The sequence below is a fragment of the Oratosquilla oratoria genome, chromosome 34 (assembly GCF_046742065.1).
Source record: "Oratosquilla oratoria isolate Oo_2021 chromosome 34, ASM4674206v1, whole genome shotgun sequence".
In the NCBI taxonomy this organism is placed as follows: domain Eukaryota; kingdom Metazoa; phylum Arthropoda; class Malacostraca; order Stomatopoda; family Squillidae; genus Oratosquilla; species Oratosquilla oratoria.
The window spans coordinates 10014302-10041991 of record NC_134810.1 but is presented as its reverse complement, the minus strand read 5'-3'; the positions used below and the strand labels follow the sequence as shown (position 1 = coordinate 10041991).

Sequence of the window (27690 nt, the reverse complement as noted above, 5' to 3'; positions counted from 1 at the left end):
GATTGGTGCCACCTGTGTAGAGCCGGTGGCCAGGGCTGGTTGCCGCATTTTGGCCCCCAACTCTTGGGGTTGGGGGGTGGTCCCATGACATAGACGCTGTGGCTCCAGGACCTTTCACTCAGTAGATAGGTTTTGTATGGCTGTCTGGAAAGAATGGACTGGAAGGTTACTATTACTGGTTTTCCACAATTATCCTCTAATGGATTTGTCACAGGTATGCATTCCTTTATATATATATATGTATATATATATATATATACATATATATATATATGTATATATATGTATATATATATGTATATATATATATATATATATATATATATATATATATATATATATATCAAGTAACGTAGGTGTCGTAACACACGAATAAAATAAAACTTAAACCCACTCTCGGAGAAAGATAAGCTGAGATACAGAGTAAACCGTATATTTCGACCACTAACTGTGGTCCTCTTCAGCAGTTACAATTATAGGGTACATAGACAAGGGGTTATATACAGAGGAGGAAGTAACATTGGGGAACTCGGTAAGCCTCAGGTCACTTGCCCTGAGTGAGGTCGGACGTTACATCCTGTGGAGATGAATTTGTCAACTGCCATACTAGTTATGGCAGTTGAAGAATGCAGCTACAGTATACAATTCACATTGTAGTTTCAAAAGAAAAATCATTGAGTCCTCATTAATAAAAAAGTTTCCAAATTATAATACTTCCAAAGGTCAATGGTCACCTGATGCTATAACTAGTATAGCAGTTGACAAATTCATCTCCACATGACGTAACGTTCTCTCCACTACCCATTCCCTGAGGCTTACTGAGTTCCCCAATGTTATTTCTTCCTCTGTATATAACCCCTTGTCTATGTACCCTATAATTGTAACTGCTGAAGAGGACCACAGTTACATACATACATATACCAAGGCTTTTTCCCCCTTACTAGGGAGGTAGCCAAAAAGGAAAAGGCATAAAATCTTTCCCACCCATTCCATCCCTGAAAACACTCAACACCCTCCCTCCCATCTTAGCACCTTCTAGATGACGGGTCATCCCTGCACCTTGTCCACTGCCCTGGGTCAGAAGCAGTGTCGCAAGACACAGCACATCCACAGCAAGGCCGCTTCATTAAATCGGCGACCCCCCCCACTCCGTCCCCCCATATAAAGGAGAGGACGGGGAGAAATCCTTTCGGGCTGCGTCAAAATTTTGCTCACACACACTACCTCACCCCCCATCCCCCCATCCATTCCACCTCATGCATCACAACATCTTCCATATACAACCATTCTCCATTCACCCCTGTCTTCTGTCCTCTCCCATCCTTCCTCAACAGACATTCCCCTCTTCCCCAAAGCCCCCTTCACCCCATCCATCCATCTCATCCTAGGACGTCCCCTCATGTTCATTCCCTCCACATCTGCCATCCATACCTCCTTTACTAGTCTTTCTTCACTCATTCTTTCCATGTGTCCAAACCATCCTATTACTCTTTCATCAACCCTATCTCCCAACTCCCTTTCCACCCCAGTTCTCCTCCTCACCTCCTCATTTCTCACTCTATCTAGCCTAGTAACCCCCATCATACTTCTCAGACACTTCATCTCAAACACATTCAAACTCCTTCTCTCTTCCTCTCTTATGTTCCATGTTTCTGCTCCATACAGTGCTGTTGGCACAATCACTCCTTCATACTGTCTCCTCTTAGCATCCATTCCCAAATGTCTATTCCTCATTACACTTTTTAATCCACCAAGGCATTTACTCGTTTCTCTCAATCTACATTCTACCTCCACTTTCACTCCACCTTTTTCCCTGCCACATTTGCACCCAAGTATCTAAAACTATCCACTTCCTCCACTTGCTCTCCCTTAATGCTCACTTCCAGTCTACTGCCACTTTCACCCCTTGTACATCTCATCACCTTACTTTTACCCACATTTATCTTCAGCTTTCTTCTATCACACACTCTCCCAAACTCTGTCACCAACTTCCTCAATCCCTCCTCCGATCCTGCCACAAGCGCAGTGTTGTCTGCAAGCAACAGCTGGCTCACCTCCCACTTTTCTCCATTTTCTTTAACCATCTCCAATCCCTGACCCACTACCCTTGCATTTACCTCTTGCACTACCCCATCCATGTATAAGTTGAACAGCCAGGGCGACATAACACATCCTTGACGAAGTCCCACCTTTACCTCAAACCACTCACTCACTCTATTTCTAATCCTGACACAAGCTCTACTACTCTCATAGAAACTCTTGACAGCTCCTAGAAGCTTTCCTCCTATCCCGTATATCCGCATAACCTCCCACAGTGCCTTTCTGTCTACCCTGTCGCAAGCCTTTTCCAGATCCATAAAGGCCCAAAAAACATCCTTCCCCTTTCCTATAGCTTTCTCACATATCTGTTCTACCACATAAAATCTACACAACCTCTACCTGTCCTAAATCCACACTGTTCCTCACCAATTACTCCCTCTGTTCCTCCCATAAGCCTTCCCAACTACACTTAACAAGCTAATCCCTCTGAAACTACTACATTCACACTTGTCCCCCTTTCCCTTGTAAAGTGGAACTATACAAACACTCCTCCAGTCCTCCGGCACTCTACCTTCTCTCCAGCAAACATTAAATAACCTCACCAACCAGTCCACCATCACTGTACCTCCTTTTTTAAGACATTCTGCATGGCATTCATCCAGACCAGGTGCCTTACCTACTTTCATCGTCTTAACTGCTGCCTTCACTTCATCCTTCCTTATTTCTCCTCCATTTTCCTCACTCATCACTCTCATTGTCTTAGCATTTCCCACTGCAGCTATCTTTCCCTCCCTATCCTCCTTCACATTTAGCAACTCCCTAAAATATTCTGCCCATCTTCCCCTTACTGCCTTCTCCTCCATTATCATCTCTCCATCTGCACCTTTTACCTTTTCTTCTCTACTTGATTCGCCTCCTCTTCCTCTCTTAATTTCTTTCCAAAACATCTTTTTATTACATTCAAAATTTTCTGTCATACTCTTACCCCATTTTACATCTGCTCTCCTCTTTGCCTCCTTTACCTTTTTCTTTACTTCTCTTTTCTTTTCTTTGTACTTCTCATATGACTCCCTCGTCCTATTTTGTAACCAATCTGTGTAATCTCGCTTCTTCTCTTCTACAACCTTCTTCATTTCCTCATGCCACCATTCACTACCCTTCCTTCTATTTCCTCCTGTCCTTCTTGTTCCACACACCATCTTTGCACACTTTGTGACTCCCTCCTTGAACCATCCCCATTCCTCCTCCACACCTACCTCTACTCTATCCTTCACTCCCTCCCACTCCTCCTTCAGCTTCTTCTTGTACTCCTTTACCTTTTCCTCTTCATTTAACGAGTTCACTCTAAGCACCTCCCTACCTTTTGTCCCTTTCCTCTTTCTCCATCTGTCCTCCACTCTCAACTTACCACAGTTAGTTGTCGAAATATACGGTTTACTCTGTATCTCAGCTTATCTTTCTCCGAGAGTGGGTTTAAGTTATACCGCTAGCACCAAATGCCTCCAGACTCTACGGTCCTGTGCCATTGTCATCCAATCCTGGACATCTGCTCCAGCCCTTTCCAGGTCCTCCCTCACGTTGTCCATCCATCTTCTGCGTGGTCTTCCTGGGAAACGTCTTCCTCCTACCATCCCATCCATCATCACTCTCATTGGTATTCTTTCTTATATATATATATATATATATATATATATATATATATATATATATATATATATATATATATATATATATATAGATATATATATATATATACATATATATATATATATATTTTTTTTAATGATACAATAAAATTATTTGTGCTTAGGGCACCATTCTACATTGAAACAGTAATAAGATAGCGTTTTCCTTGTAAAAGACATCAAATGACTAGGATACAACCATCACACAGAAGACACAGAACATCTAATACTACATACACTGTCATTCACTCAATTATGGGCTGAACTGGTGGCCATTCCCAGCAATCTAGGGACAACTGTTCTCCTACTGTAGAGAAAATTGCAACAGATTGGTTGGTGTTTTACTAATGTGCAACCCTAGCTATGATTTTCCTCTTGCTTGTACATACATACATATACCAAGGCTTTTTCCCCCTTACAAGGGGGGTAGCCAAAAAGAAAAAGGCATAAAATCATTCCCACCCATTCCATCCCTGAATACACTCCACACCCCTCCACCCTCCCTCTTATCTTAGCACCTCCTGAATGACGTTCTTGCTTGTATGTTCATAATAAAAAGAGTAACCTAACAGTGATGGGAAATTAAATGGAGGGGAAATAAGAAAAGATGAGGTACAAGTAGTTTTGAAATGATGAGGACAGGTAAAGCACCTGTGTCAGATGGGTGTCTTGTGGATTGTCTGAAGAAGGGAAGTACAGTAATAATGGAGTGGATACTGAGGTTGTTTAATGTGTGTCTAAGGGAGAATAGAGTACTGGATGGCTAGAAGAATGCCTGTACAGTCCTGCTTTAAAAAGGAAAACTGGACAAATGTGATTGTAGTAGTTTTAGAAGGATAAATTTGTTGAGTGTAGTTAGGAATGAATATGGGACTGTTTTAATTGAGAGGATTAGAAGAGGAAGAGGTAGTAATTAGTGAGGAAAAGTGTGGGCTTAGGAAAGGTAAGGGTTGCGTGGATCTGATTTTCGTGGTAAGGCAGACCTATAAGAAACTAGGAAAAGGTAAGGATTTTTTTTTTTTTTCTTTCTTTCTTTCTTTCTTTCTTTTATTACCTTTATGGATTTGGAAAAAGCTTATGACAGGGTAGACAGGAAGGCACTCTTGAGTTTTTTTTTTTTTTTTGAGATATATGGGATAAAGGGAAAGCTGTTAATCACTTAGGTATGATGACACCTATGCAGGCATCATGAGGTGTGAGTATGTAGGTGAGGATACTGGCGTCAGTGTCTTGATTATACACCTATCCCCCAGCTATTGCACGTTCAGCTATTGTGTTTTACTGCTATCACGCATACTTGAAAAGCTGACACAATTTCCATATCGTGCATCAAATTGGCTGCTATCACGCGTCTCTAGCCCAAATTTTCATATTGCGCAGCGCGTGGCTGCTATCACGCTCCCCCATGGCGTCATGGGCAGTGGCCATCTTTGTTAGCTTGACCTGCATGCTGATTGGTTGAGGGTTTGTTTACATGTACAGGCCACCACATTGCTCCTACATGGTGTCATGTGTGTGAGTGTTGGCACGGGATAGTTACAACATTTTCTGTAGAAGTGACTTGTTCCTTGTTCTCAGGCCCCACTCCTTGAATAAGTGAGTACTACAGTACATACAGTATTCAATTTCTTTTTGAACACTTCTGGAAAAATGTGACCCAAAAGACAATTCACCATGCATGGCAAAATGTGTTGGAGGGTTTGCTGGAGGACTGACGTAGGAGAGTAGAAGGTGAGCCACAGTCACCGAAGACCAAGGCAGAGGCAACTGCACAAGAGGTCTGCCAAGTTCCTGGAGGTGGTTTTGAGGACACAACAGAGGGTGAATCCTGGAAATGATACAGCCAGCCCCTGTTACAGTTGCTGACGTCATGGAAGAGGATGAGGAGGAGGAGGAGGAAGGTCAGGTAACCAAGCGTGCGGGACTCACCATAGCCGGCGTCAAGGATGTTCGCTTGTTATTAGAGCACTAGAAGGTTACAACGAACAGTATCATGCCCACATCAACGCCCTGCAGCAACACCAGATCACAAAATTCTTACGCCAGCGCGCCAACACACAACCAGCCGACCCACAACCAGGACCATCACAAGAGGAGGATTCTGGGGATGGTGTGGATTATTTTGAGGGTTTTGAGACTACTGTAGCCATAGATGACTTCCTTGACGAGATACAGTGTTGAGTGGGTGGTCAGTAACAAGCCACCCCAGCCTTGGAACCCCTCTAACCCACCAAGCCCCTCATCACCCTCAGAAGGGTAAAATAAATGTCTATGAAATGTCTATTTTTTATTTTATAGCCTTGATGTGTTTATTATATTATAGCACTGGATTGTATGTTTAAGCAATTTTGTTAAGAAAGGTGAAAACAGTGAAGATAAAGGAGAAATATTGGTGAAGTTGGAGGAAAATATTTGGTCTGGGAACCAATTATAATAATTAATATCATTAGTACTTAAGTTCCACTATCACGTTTTCAGCTATTGCACGGCTTTAGCCACACCAATTAGGCGCAATAGCAGGGGGATGGGTGTATATATATTTTTCTTTTGTAGTTGTACATGAGTTACTCTAGATTCTGGGAACTGGTTTGATCACATTTTCTGTGTTTATTATTACTCGGAGTAAAAGAGAATGAGTAATACAGCAATGACTTTATATTTTATGTGAGTAGTGTGATGAGTTGTACATGTGGCAGCTGATGCTGTGCACAAGAATTTGACTTGTACTGAAGTGGTTAAGGGTAGTCAAGAGTTTTTATGAGAGTAGTAGAGCCTGTGTTAGATTTTGGAATGGAGAGAGTGAGTGGTTTGAGGTAAAGAAGGGACTCTGTCAGGGCTGAGTCATGTTGCCATGGCTGTTCAGTGTGTACATGGATGGGATGGTGTGGGAGGTGAATGCTAGGGTAATGGGCAATGGACTGAAAATAGTTCAAGAAAATGGAGAGAAGGAGATGAACCAGTTGTTTGTTGATGACAGTGTGTTTGTGGCAGGGTCAAAGGGGGGAATTAAGGGAGTTAGTGATGGAGTTTGGGAAGGTATGTGATCGGAGAAAGTCAAAGGTAAATGTGGGTAAAAGTAAGGTAGATGTACAAAGGGAGAGTATGGCAGAGTTAGAAGTAAGTCTTAAAGGAGAGAGGCTGGAGGAAGTGAATAGTTTTTGGTATTTGGGGTTGCATATGGCAGGAAAGGGAGTAGTACAGTAGATGTGGAGGTAAATTGTAGGTTAAGAGAAGCAAGTAAAAGTCTTGAGGGATTAAAAAGTATCATGAGAAATAGGCATTTGGGAACGGATTCAAAAAGGAGATTATATGAAAGGGTAATTATGCTGATGTCACTGTATTTGGCAGAGACTTGGAAATTAAGAGAGGCAGAGAGGAGAAATTTAAATGTGTTGGAGATTAAATGTCTGAGAATTATGGTAGCAGTTACTAGTTTAGAGTGAGAAATGAGGAGGTGAGGAGGAGAGCGGGAGTGGAACAGGAAATGGTGGAAAGGGCACTCTTTCAGCAACCCTATCTCCCAGCAACTCCCTTTCCACCCCTGTTTTCCTCACCTTGTTTCTCACTCAATCCAGCCTAGTAACCCCTATCATACTTCTCAGACACCCCTCATCTCAAACACATTAAAACATTCTCTTCCTCTTGTATGTTCCATGTTTCTGCCCCATACAGTGCAGTTGACACAATCACTCCTTCATACAATATCCTCTTAGCATCCATTCCCAAATATCTATTTCTCATTACACTTTTTAATCCCCCAAGACATTTACTTGCTTCTCTCAACCTACATTCTACCTCCACCTCCACTCTTCCCTTTCCTGCCACATTTGCACCCAAGTAGCCAAAACTATCCACTTCCTCCAGTCTCTCTCCCTTAATACTCACTTCCAGTCTGCTGCCACTTTCTCTTCTTGTATATCTCATTCCCTTACTTTTACCCACATTTACCTTCAAGTTTCTTCTTTCTCACACCTTCCCAAACTCTGTCACCAACTTCCTCAATCCCTCCTCTGATCCTGCCACAAGCACAGTGTTGTCAGCAAACAACAACTGGCTTATCTCCCACTTTTCTCCATTTTCTTTAACCATCTCCAATCTCCAACTCATTATCCTTGCATTTACCTCTTGCACCACCCCATACATGTATAAATTGAACAGCCAAGGCAACATAACACATCACTGGTGAAGTCCCACCTTTACCTCAAACCACTCAATTTCTCCATTTCTGATTTTAACAGACTCTACTACTCTTGTAAAAACTCTTGACTGTTCTTAACAGCTTTCCTTCTATCCCATATAACTGCAATACCTCCCACAGTGCCTTCCTGTCTATCCTGTCATAAGCCTTTTTCCAAATCCATAAAAGACCAAAAAACATCCTAACCTTTTCCTAAAGCATTCTCACATATCTGTCTTACCACAGAAATCTGATCCATGTAACCCCTACCTGTCTTAAACCCACACTGTTCCTCACCAATTACTCCTCTTCCTCTCCCAATCCTCTCAGTCAAAACCCTCCCATAAGCCTTCCCAACTACACTTAACAAACTGATCCCTCTGAAACTACTACACTCACACTTTCCCCTTTTCCCATGTAAAGTAGAACTATACAGGCTCTCCTCCAGTCCTCTGGCACTCTACCCTCTCTTGATGAAAGAGTATTAGGATGGTTTGGACACATGGAAAGAATGAGTGAAGAAAGACTAGTAAAGGAGGTATGGAAGGCAGATGTGGAGGGAGTGAACATGAGGGGACGTCCTAGGATGAGATGGATGGATGGGGTGAAGGGGGCTTTGGGGAAGAGGGGAATGTCTGTTGAGGAAGGATGGGAGAGGACAGAAGACAGGGGTGAATGGAGAATGGTTGTATATGGAAAATGTTGTGATGCATGAGGTGGAATGGATGGGGGAATGGGGGGTGAGGTAGTGTGTGTGAGCAAAAATTTTGACACAGCCCGAAGGGATTTCTCCCCGTCCTCTCCTTTATATGGGGGGACGGAGAGGGGGGGTCGCCGATTTAATGAAGCGGCCTTGCCGTGGATGTGCTGTGTCCTGCGACACTGCTTCTGACCCAGGGCAGTGGACAAGGTGCAGGGATGACCCGTCATCTAGGAGGTGCTAAGATGGGAGGGAGGGTGGAGGGGTGTTGAGTGTTTTCAGGAATGGAATGGGTGGGAATGATTTTATGCCTTTTTCTTTTTGGCTACCTCCCTACTAAGGGGGAAAAAGCCTTGGTATATATATGTATGTATTTATAAATGTATATACATACATGTGCCAAAAGGCACTTTCTCCTTATAAGGGGGCCCAAGGCATGCACCCTCCCTTCACGTACGTCACCAGGGCTGCGGAGTCGGATGATATAGGGTCCGACTCTGACTCCGACTCCAACTCCTTTGATTCTTCCGACTCCGACTCCTTTGATTCCTCCGACTCCGACTCCTGACTCCTTAACTCCTTGACCCCTATTTGGAAATCTATTCTGCAGATCCATATACCAGCCTCCCACACCTATTCAGCAAGCATTTTATAAATGTTTTTCATATATATTATTTTTTACGTGAAACATTCACTTGTATGATAAATATACTCACATATACACTCAACCAGCTTTATATATGTATATGCACACAAGCACGTATATTCGTGTAAACATATATATATCAAATATATAATGGTATTATTTATGCTCATGGTCATATACCAGCTTATGAGCACTTTCAAATCTGTCATGGCAGAGTTGCCACTTCAAGCTAGATATTTTCTTTTTCCTTTGTGTCCCTCCCCTCCCCCCCAAAAAGAAATCATCTGTTATTTCATTTGTCCAATCTCATAAACCTTCTATCACAATATTAGGAAAAAATGTGACAAATCATGATGAGGAAAGGTTAATGGAGTAGCCCCTACCTAGTACTTACTGCAGAATTAATTTCACCATGTCATCATAAAAACCAGGAATCAGTTCAGGAAAGAGAGAGACAACCTTCCCCTGTGCACACTGTTCATATCTGCTGTTGTTCCTCCCCTTTTCAGTCATCATCAAATACTATGACATATGCTCTAATGTCATTCCTATCTGGCCTCTGAGTCTGGTCAAAGTTTATCTCAGGGCACTTCCTTTGACTTTAACATACATGAAGACGTACATGCATAGTCACACTGTTCATATCTGCTGTTGTTCCTCCCCTTTTCAGTCATCATCAAATGCTATGACATATGCTCTAATGTCATTCCTATCTGGCCTCTTGAGACTGGTCAAAGTTGATCTCTAGGCACTTCCTTTGACTTTTGCATACATGAAGATGTACGTGCATAGTGCATACGTAGTGGATATATACTATTGTCTACACTCACATGATGGAGTTCTAGATGTTAACATAATTTGAATTAATTAGACTGTCAACAAAGGTAAAGTAGCTAGTTTAAATGATCTAAAGATACAAATCATCTCTGTCACTTGACAGTTGACAAATTATTCAGGAATTTGAATTAATAATTATATTTATTGAGTATTTATTAAAGATAGAAATACATTCCACTGGCTATAACTCCCATAGTATAGAATGAATGAAATATTAATACAAACTACATTCTGGAAACTTCTATAAATGGTACATATCCTGTAACTAGCTATAAAACTATTCTATACTGGATGGTTATTAAATTTTCTCAACACAAACGTATCAATTTTTTTTAGATTTTTTAAACTTGGAATAATGAGACCTACTGCTTTCTATTTGCACAATAGCAACAAATTATTTCACAGTGCACATCTATAGACAGTATTTTACGGCTATTGTTGGCTTGCCAATTACTGTAATGGTAAAAATTCAGACAAAGCTTTCAAGAATATAACAAAATATATGTACTGTACCTTGGCTACCTCCCTTGGAAGGGGGAAAAAGCCTTGGTATATGTATGTATGTATGTACCTTGAATACACCCGTATTGTTACATTAATAACTAGGTTAAAAATTCAATCTATAAAAATGTCTTATAGCAAAATATTTTATATGTTCCTTGAATCTACCAGTATTATTACGTTAATAACAAGGTTAAAGCTAAAATCTATACAAGTTTCTTATTTGTAAACATTAAAGAAATAGGCTTTATTCATAATTATAGAACTTATAGACTACTCAATTGCAAATTGCAAATAAAGAAATAGTAGTTTGTATTTTATATAAGTAGGGTAAACTGATATCATCTAGGGAACGACAACAACAACAAAATCTTAATGTGATGAATTGGTTGGTTAGATTAGCCTATGAGAAATATAGGTTAGAGTCCTAGACTACCCTATGAATAGAGGCAGCCTATAGTCTAGGAAAAACAAATTCAACCTTACAATTTATGGTAAAAAGAAAAGTAAATGTGGATTATAAGGTTATCTTGGAATCATTTTTTTTTTTTTTTTTTTTTTTTTTTTTTTTTTTTTTTTTTTTAGATGAAATAAAGTAAATAAAAAAATAAAAATAGATAAAAACAAAATAAAAATAAAATAATAAATTTTTTCATTAATTCATTTGTTTTATTTTTTATTTTCTTTATTTTTATCTATTTACTATTTTTTAAAGAACCCAATAAACAACATGTACCAAAAGAAATAGGTTTTCTCTGCATATATATATATATATATATATATATATATATACACACTTCATCAAAGTTTTAAAAATAATACAAACTGCTAATGATTCGCTAGGTTAGTCTATCTCATAATCAGCATTTATCATACAACAGGTAGGACCTTACAATTGGCCTAGGCTACATCACTGGGAAAAGTAGGAAACTTTGGCAAAGTAATCTAAATTGTTCTTGTATCTAATGCTTATTGTTTACCAATTCCTACAAAAAGAAACATAGCCAAATCATGCAAACTGTATATCTTGTAGGTAATATTTAAGGTCCGGTAGTCACTCAATAGGCTACTATCAATAGTAGGGTTTTACAGACTATTCCGTATACCAGTATATCAATATTTGTCTTTACCAAGGTCACATTACACAATGTACAAGATTTGGCCGAAATATTTTCTTTTTACTACTATTAAGAGATTAAAAGAGGAAGGGAAGTTGATTCAAGTAGTGAAGAAAAGGTAAGAGGCAAAGATGAAGAGATGATAATGGAAGAGGAAGCGATAAGGGGAAGATGGGCAGAATATTTTAGGGAACTGTTGAATGTAGAGGAGGATAGGGAGGGAATGGTGAAAGCAGTGGGAGGCGCAAAGAAAATGACAGTGATGGGTGAGGAAAATGAGGGGAAAATAAGAAAAGATGAGGTGGAAGTAGCAATTAAAATGATGAGAGCAGGTAAGGTACCTGGGTTAGATGGGTGTCATGCGGAGTGTCTGAAGAAGGGAGGTAAAGTAATAATAGACTGGTTAGTGAGGTTGTTTAATGTGTGTCTAAGGGAGGGTAGAGTACCAGAGGACTGGAGGAGTGCATGTATAGTTCCGCTTTTCAAAGGAAAAGGGAACAAGTGTGAATGTAGTAGTTTCAGAGGGATCAGTTTGTTGAGTGTAGTTGGGAAGGTGTATGGGAGGGTTATGAGAGAATTAGGAGAGGACCAGAGGAAGTGATTGGTGAGGAGCAGTGTGGGTTTAGGAGAGGTAGGGGCTGTGTGGATCAGATTTTTGTGATAAGACAGAATTGTGAGAAAGCTTTAGGAAAGGGTAAAGATGTCTTTTGGGCCTTTATGGATTTGTAAAAGGCTTATGATAGGGCAGACAGGTATTGGGAGAAAGCTGTTAAGAGCCAAGAGTTTTTATGAGAGTAGTAGAGCCAGTGTTAGAATCAGAAATGGAGAGAGTGAATGATTTGAGGTAAAGGAGGGATTACGTCAGGGATGTGTCATGTCGCCATGGCTGTTCAATGTGTATATGGATGGGGTGGTACGGGAGGTAAATGCAAGAGAAATGGGCAGGGGACTGGAGTTGGTTGCGGAAAATGGAGAAAAGTGTGAGGTAAGTCAGTTGCTGTTTGCTGATGACACTGCACTTGTGGCAGGGTCAGAGGAGGCATTGGGAGAGTTAGTGACTGAGTTTGGGAGGGTGTGTGATAGGAGAAAGCTGAAGGTGAATGTGGGTAAAAGTAAAGTGATGAGGTGTACAAGAGGAGAGGATGGTGGAGAGTTGGAAGTAAGTCTTAAAGGGGAGAGGCTGGAGGAAGTGGATAGTTTTAGGTACTTGGGGTCATATGTGGCTGCAAAGGGAGGAGTAGAGGTAGAGGTAAGCTGTAGATTGAGAGAAACAAACAAATGCCTTGGGGGATTTAAAAAAGAAATGAGAAATAGACATTTGGGAATTAATGCAAAGAGGAGATTGTATGAAGGGGTGATTGTGCCGACAGTGCTGTGTGGGGCAGAGACATGGAATTTGAGAGAGGCAGAGAGGAAGAGTTTAAATGTGTTTGAGATGAAATGTCTGAGAAGTATGGTGAGGGTTACAAGGCTGGATAGAGTGAGAAACGAGGAAGTGAGAAGGAGAGCTGGGATGGAAAAGGAGTTGGCTGAGAGGGCTGATGAAAGACTATTAGGATGGTTTGGACACATGGAAAGAATGGATGAAGGAAGACTGGTGAAAGGGGTATGGAAGGCAGAGATGGAGGGAGTGAATTTGAGAGGACGACCGAGGATGAGATGGATGGATGGGGTGACAGGGGCGTTGAGCAAGAGGGGAATATCTGTGGAGCAGGGAAGGGAGGTGGCAGAAGATAAGGATGAGTGGAGAAGGGCTGTGTATAGATGATACTGTGATGAAAAGAAAGGGAAGGGATGGGAGGATGGGGTGGTTTGGGGAGTGGGAAAGTATGAATGATACTTTGACGCAGCCCGAAGGGACTCCTCCCCGTCCTCCGTTTTCTATGTGAGGGGACGGAGAGAGGGGGGTCACCAATTAAGTGAAGCGGCCTTGCTGTGGATGTGCTGTGTCCTGCATTGCTTCTGACCCAGGGTGGTGGGCGGGATGCAGGGATGACCCGTCGTCCACGAGGAGCTAAGATGTGAGGGTGGAAGGGATGATGGGTGGGAGTGGGTTTATGCCTTTTGACTTGGCTACCTCCCTGATAAGGGGGAAAAAGCCTTTTGTATATAGATAGATAGAATTATGGTTATAGGTTAAAGCAAAAATATCTGATACACTTAGGCCTAATTTGCAATTGTCTTTATAGCATAATCAGTTTTGAATTAGATTAAAATGGTTCGTGATTTTCTTTACTCTGATTTCTATTTTTCATTGCTTCACTTGTAGGCCTATTGTATTCACTAGTAACCATGATCAGTAGCCTGTTTCTATTTCGTATATTTCAAACCACTAAATTTCTTTGATAAATGTATGATTTTCATATTTTGAAGTAGCTTTATCATAATCTAGCATATTTCTATTAAAGGAAAATGTGATAAAACTACCGAAAATGAAGGAAAAGAAAATACACTGGGAGACACTGCTTTAGGCAGAATCTGCAGCTGTTTGTTTACATTAGTTAGTACTAGTACCACACAATGCATCACATGGTGGCAGCACGAATTGATGTTTATTTATGTTGAAGTGAAAGCATTGCAGTATAGTACAAAATATTATATATATATATATATATATATAGTTTCACTCTCCTTACAGGAAACAACTACAAATACATGACCACAAATACTTTTACCAAGACTGACAACGATAGCTTGTCAGTATTGTGTATTTTTCTTTTTTTTATTATTAATGGATTGTTTTTTGTTTCCATCCGGAGAGACCACTTAGTGTACATATACACTTCACACACTCACTATTGCCTCCAAAAATAAAAGTAAAACCATACAAAAACTGCTAAATTGTGCAACTGGTAAAACCAAACAGGGAAACCATGTTAAAAATATAATTTTATTGGACTTTTTAAGGAGTCGGAGTCGGATAAAAAAAATTCCGACTCCGACTCCGACTCCTAGTACCGTATTTTCCGGCTTAAAATGCACATCGGGTTATAATGCGCACCCATGCACTTCGTTATCTCAGTACACAGATAGCGCGCACTGACGTATAACACGCATGCCCGATCGCATTTGTCTATAACGCAGTTTTACCTCGGTATTTATATCATGTGAACGAGGTTACATGGAGAAGTATTTTTCATTGGCTAGAGCCACCGCTGGGAAATCTGTTGATTTGTCACTAAATTAAGTGTCAGTTTAGGCATCAATCAGGACACAACTAAGAAAAAGTCGGAACTACATGTACAGGTATATGACTCATGTTGTGCGTTGGTCCCTTATTACTTTGTAGCTTAAATAGTTTGTAGGAAATATGATCTAAAAAAAGTTGATTGAAAGTAAAATATACAGAAAAATTTCGGGATTTTTACAGAAAATGTTCATTTTATATCTTGAGGAAATAATTTGTCTTTACCATTTTTTATTTAATACTGAAACAAACTACAGACTGTTTCGTTTTAGCTTTGAACCTGCAACGACAGTGGTAAAATAGGACAGTCTCTCATCGAGGTGACGTTTAGTTAATATAACTCCCGAAAGAGGGTGTTGTAGTCAGGTGTTTGACACGAGTTTATGAACAGCCGCAACGGAATTTGTACCATACCTAAAGTGAAGCAACAAAGCCAACATAAAAATTCAAACTAGCATGCTGTGAACACGGGCAAATATCATGAATATTGATCATGTTTCATGGTGTTTAGGCCTATCTAAACATGAAAAATAAGATTCGATAGATACCTACCTATACCAAATATTTATATACGGTAGCCCATGCTGGCATATTCTTTCATGTCACCATGGCTGTTCTTGTTCTCACGGAACGTCACGGAGAAGTGTGCCGTCCCAACTTTGTGACGGCCAACATCGTCACGTTGTTGTGAAAAAAATTACACATACAGCCGCAGAATTTTTATCGTAGGCCGTAGATAATGCGCACCACCGGATAACGTGCACCCCCCATTTTTAGGCCCTTCCAATGGAAAAAAGTCGCGCACTATACACCGGAAAATACGGTACTCTTAGAAATCCGACTCCGACTCCAACTAAAACCTCTGACTCCCTCCGACTCCAACCCCGACTCCGACTCGGACTCCGCAGCCCTGTACGTCACACCCATTCAACACCCATTTTTGTCCTTTTTATCTTAGTGAATGTTATGTGCTTGGGTCAGAAACAGTTCAGCAAGGCATAGTACCTCCAGAGCAGGGCCCACCAGCCAAAGCTGGTTTAATGAACCAGTTTCTTAGCAGAACAATATTGTCTGAGAAGTGCCATTGATTGGGGACATGAGGAAACTATATCTATTGCCATGATAGTCTTCACTTTGATAGTGAATATCTTAATATTGGTTTTTGACTCAAAGAACCTGCAATACATTTTTACTTTTCCTCTTTTTTAGGGTAACAGCATTCGAGTAGATCTGAAGGTGTTGCTGCCAGATAAGAGTGTGGTTACAGTTAACATGGCCAAGAATGCACTGGCTCGGCAAGTGTATCAAGCTGTCATAGAAAAAATTCACCTTTCACCAGACTCTGCAAAATGTTTTGCACTGTTTGAGATTGTTGAGTACAATTTTGGTAAGTAATTGCACTTAAATGAATGTAACATGTGCTGTATAGGTTTGGCTACAATTTGCTACTCAATGTGCCAGTGTAGTTTTTACCTGATGTGGGAGGGTTTTTTTCTAAGGGGAGGTGTTGATGAGTATTGAGTTTGGTAGTCTGTCTTAAAGAGCTTGTTAGTGATCAGAATGTGAACATGTTTTTGTGTGGATGTAAAGTGTGGCACAGGTGGTAGATTGTAAATGATTGAGTAGTATGTTGCTGGTATGTTTCTGTATATTTACCTAATTGTAGTATACAGGAAAGGAACAATGCTCGTTGGGTCCCATCTCCTACTCCCCAATTTATCATACCTAACCTCAAATTCATGTATAGTTACAATTTAATCTATAGCCTTGATTTCCAATTATCATATTTAGCATTGCTACTTTGCAACAGAGGCTGAGGTGACAGTGGTTTGAACTCTGGTGTAAGTGAGTTGGACCAAGGGGATGATTGATTAGATTTCACATTACAAAGTCCTCTGTAAGGAGTGCCATCCTAGCCTCCTGATAGGGGGACATTTTTGACATTAAAATGGATTAATCAATCAGATTCGAATTCATGTATTGTCCCAGCTTGAGTTTATGTCCTTTCTAAGCCATTTCAAGTATTTTTGCATCTGTATGGAAAACTGTATTTCCTTACACCTTTTAGAGTCTTCCTTGAATTGTTCTCTTGACCTCCTAACCTCTTCACTCCGGGGCACATTGCACGTCTGGCAGCATTAGCTGCCTGACGTACGATGTTGCGTCATAATAATCGCATTATAAAAAATAAAGTCAGTGCTCAATCGTTAGTTCTCTTTCACCTGTGAATTTTGATAACCATAGAAAATATGATGAAGCCAGTTTAGAGAGAATGGAGGTTACGTAGGTACGACTACAATGAATATAATCAAAATGCCGACGTCGGCATCATCGTGTACCCACTTGCTCCTCATGACGCCTACGTAGGCGTCACCGTATGGAAGTGGTAAAACCCCTCTTGTCTTTTAATCAGGAGATCTCATCTATGTAATCTATTCTTGTTAGTGAGTGAATACTGTGATCATATCGCCTCTTTCTCTTTGATCTTCCAAAGTTGTCAGACTCTGTGCTTTTTGTCTTTCTTTGTATGGTTTATCTGCCAGGTTGGGGACCAGATTGGTTGCTGATTTTGATTTTGATTTTGTCTCGCTCTTGTGTGGGGGCCATACCACTGATACATATTCCAGTGTTGATGATTTTTTTTTCTCCATCATTTCTTCATCCATATAGTGAAAGCCACTTTAACCTTTGCAGCAGTTCATACATCTCTCCCACAATCCTGCTGATAGGTCTGTCAGGACTGGTTTTTATCAACACTCCCAAACCTTTTTCCTCGTTTGATTTTCCAAATTTTCTAAATAACTTCCCAAGGAATAGTTTAAAGATAGTCTCTTGCAGCTATATCCCATTTCCAGTAATTTGGATTTTTTGGCTACCCCCCCATGTAGGGGGAAAAAGCCTTTGGTATATGTATGTATGGATTTTTTGGTATTGAACTTCATTTCCCATTATTGGCTCCACACAAAAATAGTGTATAGACTTTTTTTTTAGCTTAGTTGTATTATGAGGGAAGAGAGCTATGCTTGTAGTGACCTGTCTTTTTATCTCGCAGCATCTTTAAATTCTTGTATGGTTTTTGCACATACTATTTTTTCATCCAATTTGTTCCAGACATCTATCACTGTGTGGAAAACTTCTTTTTCAGATCTCTTCTATAACTACACTTTTTGAGTTTCTTTTTGTGTCCTCTTGTTTTTCTTCTGTCCCACTTTAATAAAACTTCTCTATCAAGGACTTCCATACCTTTCATGATTCTGTAAATGGCCAGTAGATCTCCTTTTTCTCTTCTTTGTTCCAGGGTTGTTAGTTCCAGTTTGGACAATCTTTGTTTATATGTCAATTTTGAAAATGTTGGTGCCATCTTTGTCATTGCTCTTTGGATTCTTTCTAATTTCTTTATATTCTTTTTTGTGTTGGGTGTCCATAGTGTTGCAGCATACTCCAATCTTGGTCTTATCAGTGTGACTAATATTTTCTTTACCATTTCCTCATCCATGTAGTTAAAGACCACCTTTATTGTTCTTAGTAAATTGTAGGTTTCTCAGACTATTTTGTTGATATGCTTGTCTGGTGATGTGTCTTTGCTGATAATTACTCCTAGGTCCTTTTCCGAGCTCAATTTTTTTTACTTGTGTACCAACCTTATATTGCCCTGATATTCTATTTTTACTTTTTCCAAACTCCATTATACTGCATTTCTCGATGTTGAAGTTCAATTCCCACATTTGGCTCCATTTCCAGACTCTGTCCAGATCTCTCTGAAGTGATTCACAGTCTTTCTCTGTTCTTATTTTCTTTAGTAGTTTTGCGTCATCTGCAAAGAAGTTCATATAACATTCAACACCTTCATCCACGTCAATTATATATATGGCAAACACTATCGGAGCTAGTACAGAACCTTGTGGGACTCCACTTATCATTTCTTCTCAGGTCAAGTTTTTGTCTCAAGTACCACCCTCATTTTTCTTCCATTCAATAAATCTTCTATCCATTTCATTAACTTTCCTTGTACACCTCCTGTTGTTTCAAGTTTTCATGTTAGTTTTTTGTGTGGTACCTTATCAAATGCCTTTTGTAAATCTAGAAAAGCACAGTCCGCCCATCCATCCCTTTCTTGTATTATGTCTATTAGTCTTGAATAAAGACAAATCAAATTGGTGGCACAAGATCTTCCTTGTCTAAAGTTAAATTGTTTTGGATTCAGTATCTTATTTTCTTGCAGATGTTTAATCCATCTACTTTTGATAACTTTTTCACATATTTTTGCTATTGTGCTTGTAAAGGAGACTGGATAGTTTGTTGGGTGGAAAGGGAGTTGGGAGATAGGGTTGATGAAAGAGTATTGGGATGGTATGGACACATGGAAAGAATGAGTGAAGAAAGACTAGTAAAAGAGGTATGGAAGGCAGATGTGGAGGGAGTGAACATGAGGGGACTTTCTAGGATGAGGTGGATGGATGGGGTGAAGAGGGCTTTGGGGAAGAGGGGAATGTCTGTTGAGGAAAGACGGGAGAGGACAGAATACAGAAGTGAATGGAGAATGGTTGTATATGGATGATGTTGTGATGCATGAGGTGGAATGGATGGGGGGATGGGGGGTGAGGTAGTATGTGTGAGCAAAATTGGACGCAGCCCGAAGGGATTTCTCCTGGTCTTCTCCTTTTATGCATGGGGGGACAGTATAGAGTTAACTTTTACTAGTCTTCACTCATTCTCTCCATGTGTCCAAACCATCCTGATATTCTTTCATCAACCCTATCTCCCAGCTCCTTTTCCACCCCTGTTCTCCTCCTCACCTCCTCATTTTTCACTCTATCTAGCCTAGTAACCTCCATCATACTTCTCAGACACCTCATCTCAAACACATTCAAACTCCTTCTCTCTTCTTCTCTTATGTTCCATGTTTCTGCCCCATACAGTGCTGTTGGCACAATCACTCCTTCATACAGTCTCCTCTTAGCATCCATTCCCAAATGTCTATTCCTCAATACACTCTTTAATCCACCAAGGCATTTACTCGCTTCTCTCAATCTACATTCTACCTCCACCTTCACTCCACCTTTTCCTGCCACATTTGCACCCAAGTATCTAAAACTATCCACTTCCTCCAGTCGCTCTCCCTTAATGCTCACTTCCAGTCTACTGCCACTTTCACCCCTTGTACATCTCATCACCTTTGGTACGTATTTATCTATTCCTTCTTTATAAATTTCTCTAAATATATTCCATTTCTTTTCCATCTTTGTTTCTTCATTAAATAAGTTTTCCCAATTCACTTTTTGAAAGAATTTTCTGAGTTTCTGAAAATCTGTTTTCTTGTACATTAGTCTACCTTTTCTGTTTCTCATTTCTTCCCAAATCAATTTTCTCTTTTAGCTCGAACTCAGTATGTGGTCACTGTTCCCAATTGGTGTTTTGTATTCCATTTTATCCACAATTTCAGGCTCTGATGTAAATATTAAGTCTAGTCTCGATGGCTCTTCATTGTTTCTATATCTGGTATTCTCTTTACCCACTGAGTCATTGTGTATTCAGTGGTCATATCCAGTACATTTCCTCTCCAGCTTTCACTGTTATCTCTTCCCAGCATATTTCTTTTGAGTTAGAATTACCCATGATTACTATGTTTCCTCCTTTTAGTAATTCATTTAATGTATACTTGTGTCTTCCATCATTTTGGAGTGGTCACTCTAAGTCCAAGAATATGTTTTTGGGAGCATATATATCACTGCAAATTTTCTACTTTTCATGTCATTGTTTTCAACTTTTATTATAATCACTTCAACATTATTTCCTTCAGATATCAGTGTCACCTTTAAACATTTTTTAGTGAAAAACATGACTCCTCCACCCTGTTTTTCCTTTCTATTTTTTATCCAATAATTATATAGACCTTGTCCCACAGTATTAGGTGGCAGTGGACCTTTTATTTTCATCTCTACAATTCCCATTATACCTGGTTTCTCTACTAGATAGTTATTTAATTCATTTAATCCTGAAATCATGTTGTATATGTTAGTGTATGTATATATATATATATATATATATATATATGTATGTATGTATATATAATCTCAGTCTCAGGTCCAGTACTCTCCAGATAAAGAAAAAAAAATCATTCTTTTCAGTCTGTTCTCTCTTTTTTTTTTCTTTTTTTTTTTTTCAATTCCTAATGTCTTTTCCTTCTCTTTTCCTCCTCACTCATTTCTTCTTAATCCATACATTTTTGTAATTTTCGCTTTTTGCCAACTTGCTGTTTTAGGTAGTACTTATTCCGTTATCATTTGAGATCCTAGTTTAATTTTTAGTGGTCTTATTTTTTTGTCCAATTTGTTCCAGACATCCACCACTCCATGTGGAAAGCTGTTCTTTTTCAGGTCCCTTCTATAACTGGCCTTTTTGAGTTTCTTTTCATCTCTTGTGTTTCTCATATTCCAATTTAGTAAGTCATCTCTATCAAGGACTTCCATGTCTCTCATGATTCTATAGATGATCAATAGGTCACCTCTTTCTCTTCTTTGTTCCAGAGTCCGTAATTCCAGCTTTGACAATCTCTCCTCATATGACATTTTTGAAAGTGTTGGGGCCATCTTCATAATTTGCCCTTTGGATTCTTTCAATTTTCTTTATATTCTTTTTAGTACTGGGTGTCCATAGTGTTCGCTGCATACTCCAGTCTTGGCCTTATCAATGTGACTAGTATGGAATATGCTGTTTCCACATTTGGAATGTGCTGTTTCCGTGTGGTCACCAAATCTCATTAAAGACATTGACAGACTGGAAAAAGTACAACGACAAGCCACAAAACTGATTCTAAATATCAAAAATAAATCGTATGAAAATCGACTAAAACATATGAATCTGTTTTCCCTAAAAGAGCCTAGACTGAGAGGTGACTTGATACAGGTCTTTAAAATTCTAAAGGGAATTGACAACATCAAAAGTGACCAAATTTTCACATTGAATGAGATCAGACAAGAAACAATGGTTTCAAACTGTCCGGAAATAGATTCAATTTGGAAGTAGGTAGAAACAACTTTGCCAACTGTGTAGTTAATGAATGGAATAAACTTCCTGCACAGGTAGTGCAATGTAGTTCAGTTCGAAGCTTTAAGAATCATTTAGATAAACACCTAAGCAAGATGCTGTAATGATTATAATTCATTTTATATTACAGTCGTACCTCGGTACTCGACCATAATCCGTTCTGAGGTGGTGGTCGAGCACCGATTTGTTCGAACACCGAAACCAATTTTCCCATAAGAAATAATGGAAAGTATTTTAATCCGTTCTTACCATTAAGAAAAATACCTAAAATATTATAAGAACGTGTATCTAAACAACAATGAAGATGTAAATGTGCACAAGCAGTACATGATAAAGATAAATAAAGCATTATAAACCATTTTGTATAATTTACTTACGTTTTGGAGAGTGGTTGATGGCATACAGGAATGGATGTGGAGAGGACGGGAGGGAGGGTTACTCCTTGGAAGGGGAATCCCCTTCCATGATGACGCTAGGTAACGCGCCTTCAGGGGTTTTCTCCCTTCTCTCTCTCTTCCGTGGAGGTGAATCTGGCTGGGCAGTAGCCTTCCTCTTTTCTTTAAGAAGGAACCTGTCCATTGTCAGTTGCTTCTGCCTTTTCTGCACTTTCCTCTTTGCCTTCCCCTTATCACTGTCTTTCTTTGGACCCATTATTAAGGGCTAGAGCAACACGAAAAAGTTTAAATCTGGGAAGAAATACTCGAACAAACTGCGTACGTCTTACTCCGCTGGCGGTCTGAGTCGAACTGACGCTTACCCGCTGTTCGAGCTAGTCGAGTACCGAAAATCTGTTCGAGGTCCGATGCATTTTCTACTCGAATTTTTTGGTCGAGCACCGATTTGGTCGAGTATAGAGGCGGTCGAGTACCGAGGTACGACTGTATTTGTTTTTGTTTTGTTACCATTTGTTTGATTTTCATTTATTATTAGTTATATGTCAATTTATTATTATTTACTATTTATGTTTATTTATTATTTAACTATACCTGTGCATTTATTTATGTATTTTATTTGTTATTTACATTATTATAGTTTTTATTCATTATTTTATTATTATAAAAAAAAATCGCATCCTACCTAGATATGGACCAAAAGATCTCCTGTCAGCATCCTCTGCCTTTGTAATCCTTTTTGTTTTGTATGTTATTCACCATTTCTTTGTCCAGAGTATTTTGGGAAGTTGCTAAATGTTTGTTTAAGAGAGGGTAGAGTGCTGGAGGACTGGAAGAGTGCCTGTATTGTTCTGCTTTACAAGGGGAAGGGGGACATGTGTGAGTGTAGTAGTTTAAGAGGGATCAGCTTGTTGAGTGTAGTTGGGAAGGCTTATGGGAGGGTCTTTATTGAGAGGATTAGGAGAGGAACAGAGGGAGTAATTGGTAAGGAACAGTGTGGATTTAGGACAGGTAGGGGTTGTGTAGATCAGATTTTTGTGGTAAGACAGATATGTGAAAAAGCTATAGGAAAAGGTAAGAATGTTTTTTAGGCTTTTATGGGTTTGGGAAAGGCTTATGACAGGATAGACAGGAAGGCACTGTGGGAGGTACTGCAGATATATGGGATAGGAGGAAAGCTGTTAAGGGCAGTCAGGAGTTTTTATGAGAGTGGTAGAGCTTGTGTTAGAATTAGAAATGGAGAGAGTGAATGGTTTGAAGTAAAGGTGGGACTTCGTCAGGGATGTGTGATTGGCCTGGCTGTTCAATCTATATGCGGATGGGGTGGTGCGAGAGATGAATGCAAGGGTAATGGTTAAAGAAAATGGAGAAAAGTGGGAGGTGAGCCAGTTCTTGTTTGCTGATGACACTGCACTTGTAGCAGGATCATAGGAGGGATTGAGGAAGTTTGTGACAGAGTTTGAGAAGGTGTCTGAAAGAAGGAAACTGAAGATAAATGTGGGCAAAAGTAAGGTGATGAGATGTACAAGGGGAGAGAGTGACAGCAGACTGGAAGTGAGCATTAAGGGAGAGAGACTGGAGGAAGTGGATAGTTGTAGATACTTGGGTGTGAATGTGACAGGAAAGGGAGGAGTGGGGGTGGAGGTGGAATGTAGATTGAGAGAAGCGAGTAAATGCCTTGGTGGATTGAAAAGTGTAATGAGAAATAGACATCTGGGAATGGATGCTAAGAGGAGGTTATATGAAGGAGTGATTGTGCCGACAGCACTGTATGGGGCAGAAACATGGAACATAAGAGAGGAGTTTGAATGTGTTTGAGATGAAATGTCTGAGAAGTATGATAGGGGTTACTAGGCTAGATAGAATGAGAAATGAGGAGGAGAATAGGGGTGGTAAGGGAGTTGGGAGATAGGGTTGATGAAAGAGTGTTGGGATGGTTTTGGACACATGGAAAGAATGAGTGAAGAAAGACTAGTAAAAGATGTGTGGAAGGCAGAGGTGGAAGGAGTGAATATGTGGGGGTGACGTAGGATGAGATAGATGGATGGGGTAAAAGGGGCTTTGGGGAAGAGGGGAATGTCTGTTGAGGAAGGATGGGAGAGGACAGAAGACAGGGGTGAATGGAGAATGGTTGTTGTATAGACACGGTAAAGGAAACATGGACTGGAGGTGAAGCTTTATTCCTGACGTTTCGTCTAACGACTTTCTCAAAGGAATGAGCATACTAGAAACATACAGAGATTATAAACCCGCCTTATGGCTCAAGGGGGTGTACGAGCGTATAGCGCTGCGTCCTGATTGGCCCGCTGAGACAGCCAATCACGAAGCGCTATATTCGCTGAGGATTTGGATATAGCGCTTCGTGATTGGCTGTCTCAGCGGGCCAATCAGGACGCAGCGCTATACGCTCGTACACCCCCTTGAGCCATAAGGCGGGTTTATAATCTCTGTATGTTTCTAGTATGCTCATTCCTTTGAGAAAGTCGTTAGACGAAACGTCAGGAATAAAGCTTCACCTCCAGTCCATGTTTCCTTTACCGTGTCTATACAACTTGTTCACATGGATTTTCAGAATGGTTGTATATGGATGATGCTATGATGCATGAGGTGGAATGGGTGGGGGGATGGGGGGTGAGGGAGTATGAGAAAAATTTAATGCAACCCAAAGGGATTTCTCCTTGTCTTCTCCTTTTCTGCATGAGGGGACAGAGAGTGGGGGTCACCAATTTAATGAAGCGGCCTTGCTGTGGGTGTGCTGTGTCTTGTGACACTGCTTCTGACCCAGGGCAGTGGACAAGATGCAGGGATGACCCGTCATCCAGGAGGTGCCGAGATGAGAAGGTGGAGGGGAGTGAAGTGTGATAGGGATGGAAGGGTGGGAGTGGTTTTTATGCCTTTGTTTTTTGGCTACCTCCCTTATAAGGGGGAAAAAAGCCTTTGATATATGTATGTTATCAGGAGTCATGTTTTTTTGTGATAATTACTCCCAGGTCTTTTTCAGAATTTCTTTACTTCCTTTGCACTGATTTTATGTTGTCCTGATATTCTTTTTTTTTTTTACTTTTTCCAAATTCCATTATACTACATTTCTTTATGTTGAAGTCCATTTCCCACATTTGACTCCACTCCCAAACCCTGTTCAGATCTCTCTTTAGTGACTGACAGTCCATTTCAGGTTTGTGTCATCTGCAAAGAAGTTCATGTAACATTCTACACCCTCATTCATGTAATTTATATAAATAGCAAATATAATCTGAGCCAATACTGATCCCTGTGGGACACCACTAATAACTTCTTCCCAAGTAGGACTCATATGAGGAGTACTCTCATTTTTCTTTCATGCAAGAAATCCTCCATCTATTTCAATAGTTTTCCTTGTATCCCTCCTATGGTTTCCAGTTTTCTTTTGTGTGGTACTTTATCAAAAGCTTTTTGTAAATCCAGGAAAGCACAGTCCCCCCATCCATCCCTTTCATGTATTATATCTATTAGAATAGAAACAGGTAAAACTTGTGGAACATGACCTCCCCTGTCTAAATTTGAATTGTCTCGGTTTTAGTGTATTGTTCTCCAGATGTTTTGTCCATCTATTTTTAATAACTTTTTCACAAATTTTTCCAACTGTACTTATAAGGGAGACTGATCTGTAATTTGTTGGGTCTTCCTTGTTTCCCTCTTTATATATTGGTATGATATTGGCATTTTTCCTGTCTTCTGGTATTTTTCCTTCCTTGTACATTCTTTTAGTATCCAGTTTGCAATTCCGTCCAGGCTGTGCAATTTCCTGACATCAAGGTTCATTATATGATCAATTATTTCTTTTCTTGTTACAATTATTTCTCTCATGGGGGGGGGGGATATCACTTCACTCCTTTCACCCCAATGCTATATATTTTCTCTAGTGAAGTGTTCATGATTTCAGCCATTTCTATATCTTCTGTGTATTCTATATTGGCATAATTTTTACTATTTCCTATTTGTTTTTTAGTTTACTGTTCACATATATGTAGAATAATTTTGGGTGCTCCTTACATTTTTCTGTTATATCTTTTTCATATATTTTTTTTCTAGCATACTTTTACATATTCATTCCTTAGATTAATATATATTTGCCACTTTCCAGGTATTTGATCTTTTCTCCATCGTTTCCAAGCTTTATCTCTCTTATATTTTCCCTCACTGCACCTTTTGTTAAACCAGCACTTAAAATACACCTTTTCCTTCAAAATGCTGTATTACTCCTCTGAGTGAATAAATGGATTTCACAGCAAAGCCTGGTGAACTGTCCATGACCTGAAAAAAAAAAAAAATATATATATATATATATATATATATATATATATATATATATATATATATACAGTATATATATATAAAATAATAGCCACAAATAAAATAGTGTTCTCTCTAATTGCATCATCATAGAAAATGGACATTTTGGCAATGCTATGACAATGGTCCTTTTTTTAGGACCAATGTATCTAGTCGTCTAGCTAAATGAATATGAAATAAATATTTTCAACACTATACTAGGAAACTACATAGACAAATGCATAAGATGTATGAGTTTTAGAAAAAACAAGCACCCATTACTGTGTGAATACATACATACATATACATATACCAAGGCTTTTTCCCCCTTATAAGGGAGGTAGCCAAAAAGAAAAAGACATAAAATCATTCCCACCCATTCCAACCCTGAATACACTCCACACCCCTCCACCCTCCCTCTTATCTTAACACCTCCTGGATGACGGGTCATCCCTGCACCTTGTCAACTGCCCTGGGTCAGAAGCAGTGTCGCAAGACACAGCACATCCACAGCAAGGCCTCTTCATTAAATCAGCGACCCCCCCTCCTCCATCCCCCCATGCATAAAAAGAGAAGACGGGGAGAAATCCCTTTGGGCTGCGTCAAATTTTGCTCACACATACTACCTCACCCCCCATCCCCCCGCCCATTCCACCTCATGCATCACATCATCATCCATATACAACCATTCTCCATTCACCCCTGTCTTCTGTCCTCTCCCGTCCTTCCTCAACAGACATTCCCCTCTTCCCCAAAGCCCCCTTCACCCCATCCATCCACCTCATCCTAGAATGTCCCCTCATGTTCACTCCCTCCACATCTGCCTTCTACACCTCTTTTACTAGTCTTTCTTCACTCATTCTTTCCATGTGTCCAAACCATCCTAATACTCTTCCATCAACCCTATCTCCCAACTCCTTTTTCACCCCCGTTTTCCTCCTCGCCTCCTCATTTCTCACTCTAGCCTAGTAACCCCCATCATACTTCTCAGACACCTCATCTCAAACACATTCAAACTCCTCTCTTCCTCTCTTATGTTCCATGTTTCT

The 27690-nt window shown here is 39.9% G+C and overlaps 1 protein-coding gene across 3 annotated transcripts in view; it reads left to right on the top strand.

Moving 5' to 3' along the window:
- Nucleotides 1-27690, top strand: part of Snx27 (sorting nexin 27) — a 131527-nt gene that overhangs the window by 44402 nt on the left and 59435 nt on the right. For all 3 annotated transcript variants that reach the window (XM_076173101.1, XM_076173100.1, XM_076173102.1), the window contains one exon: nucleotides 16101-16278. In XM_076173101.1, the coding sequence (XP_076029216.1) occupies nucleotides 16101-16278 (178 nt within the window). The remainder of the gene's footprint in view (nucleotides 1-16100; nucleotides 16279-27690) is intronic.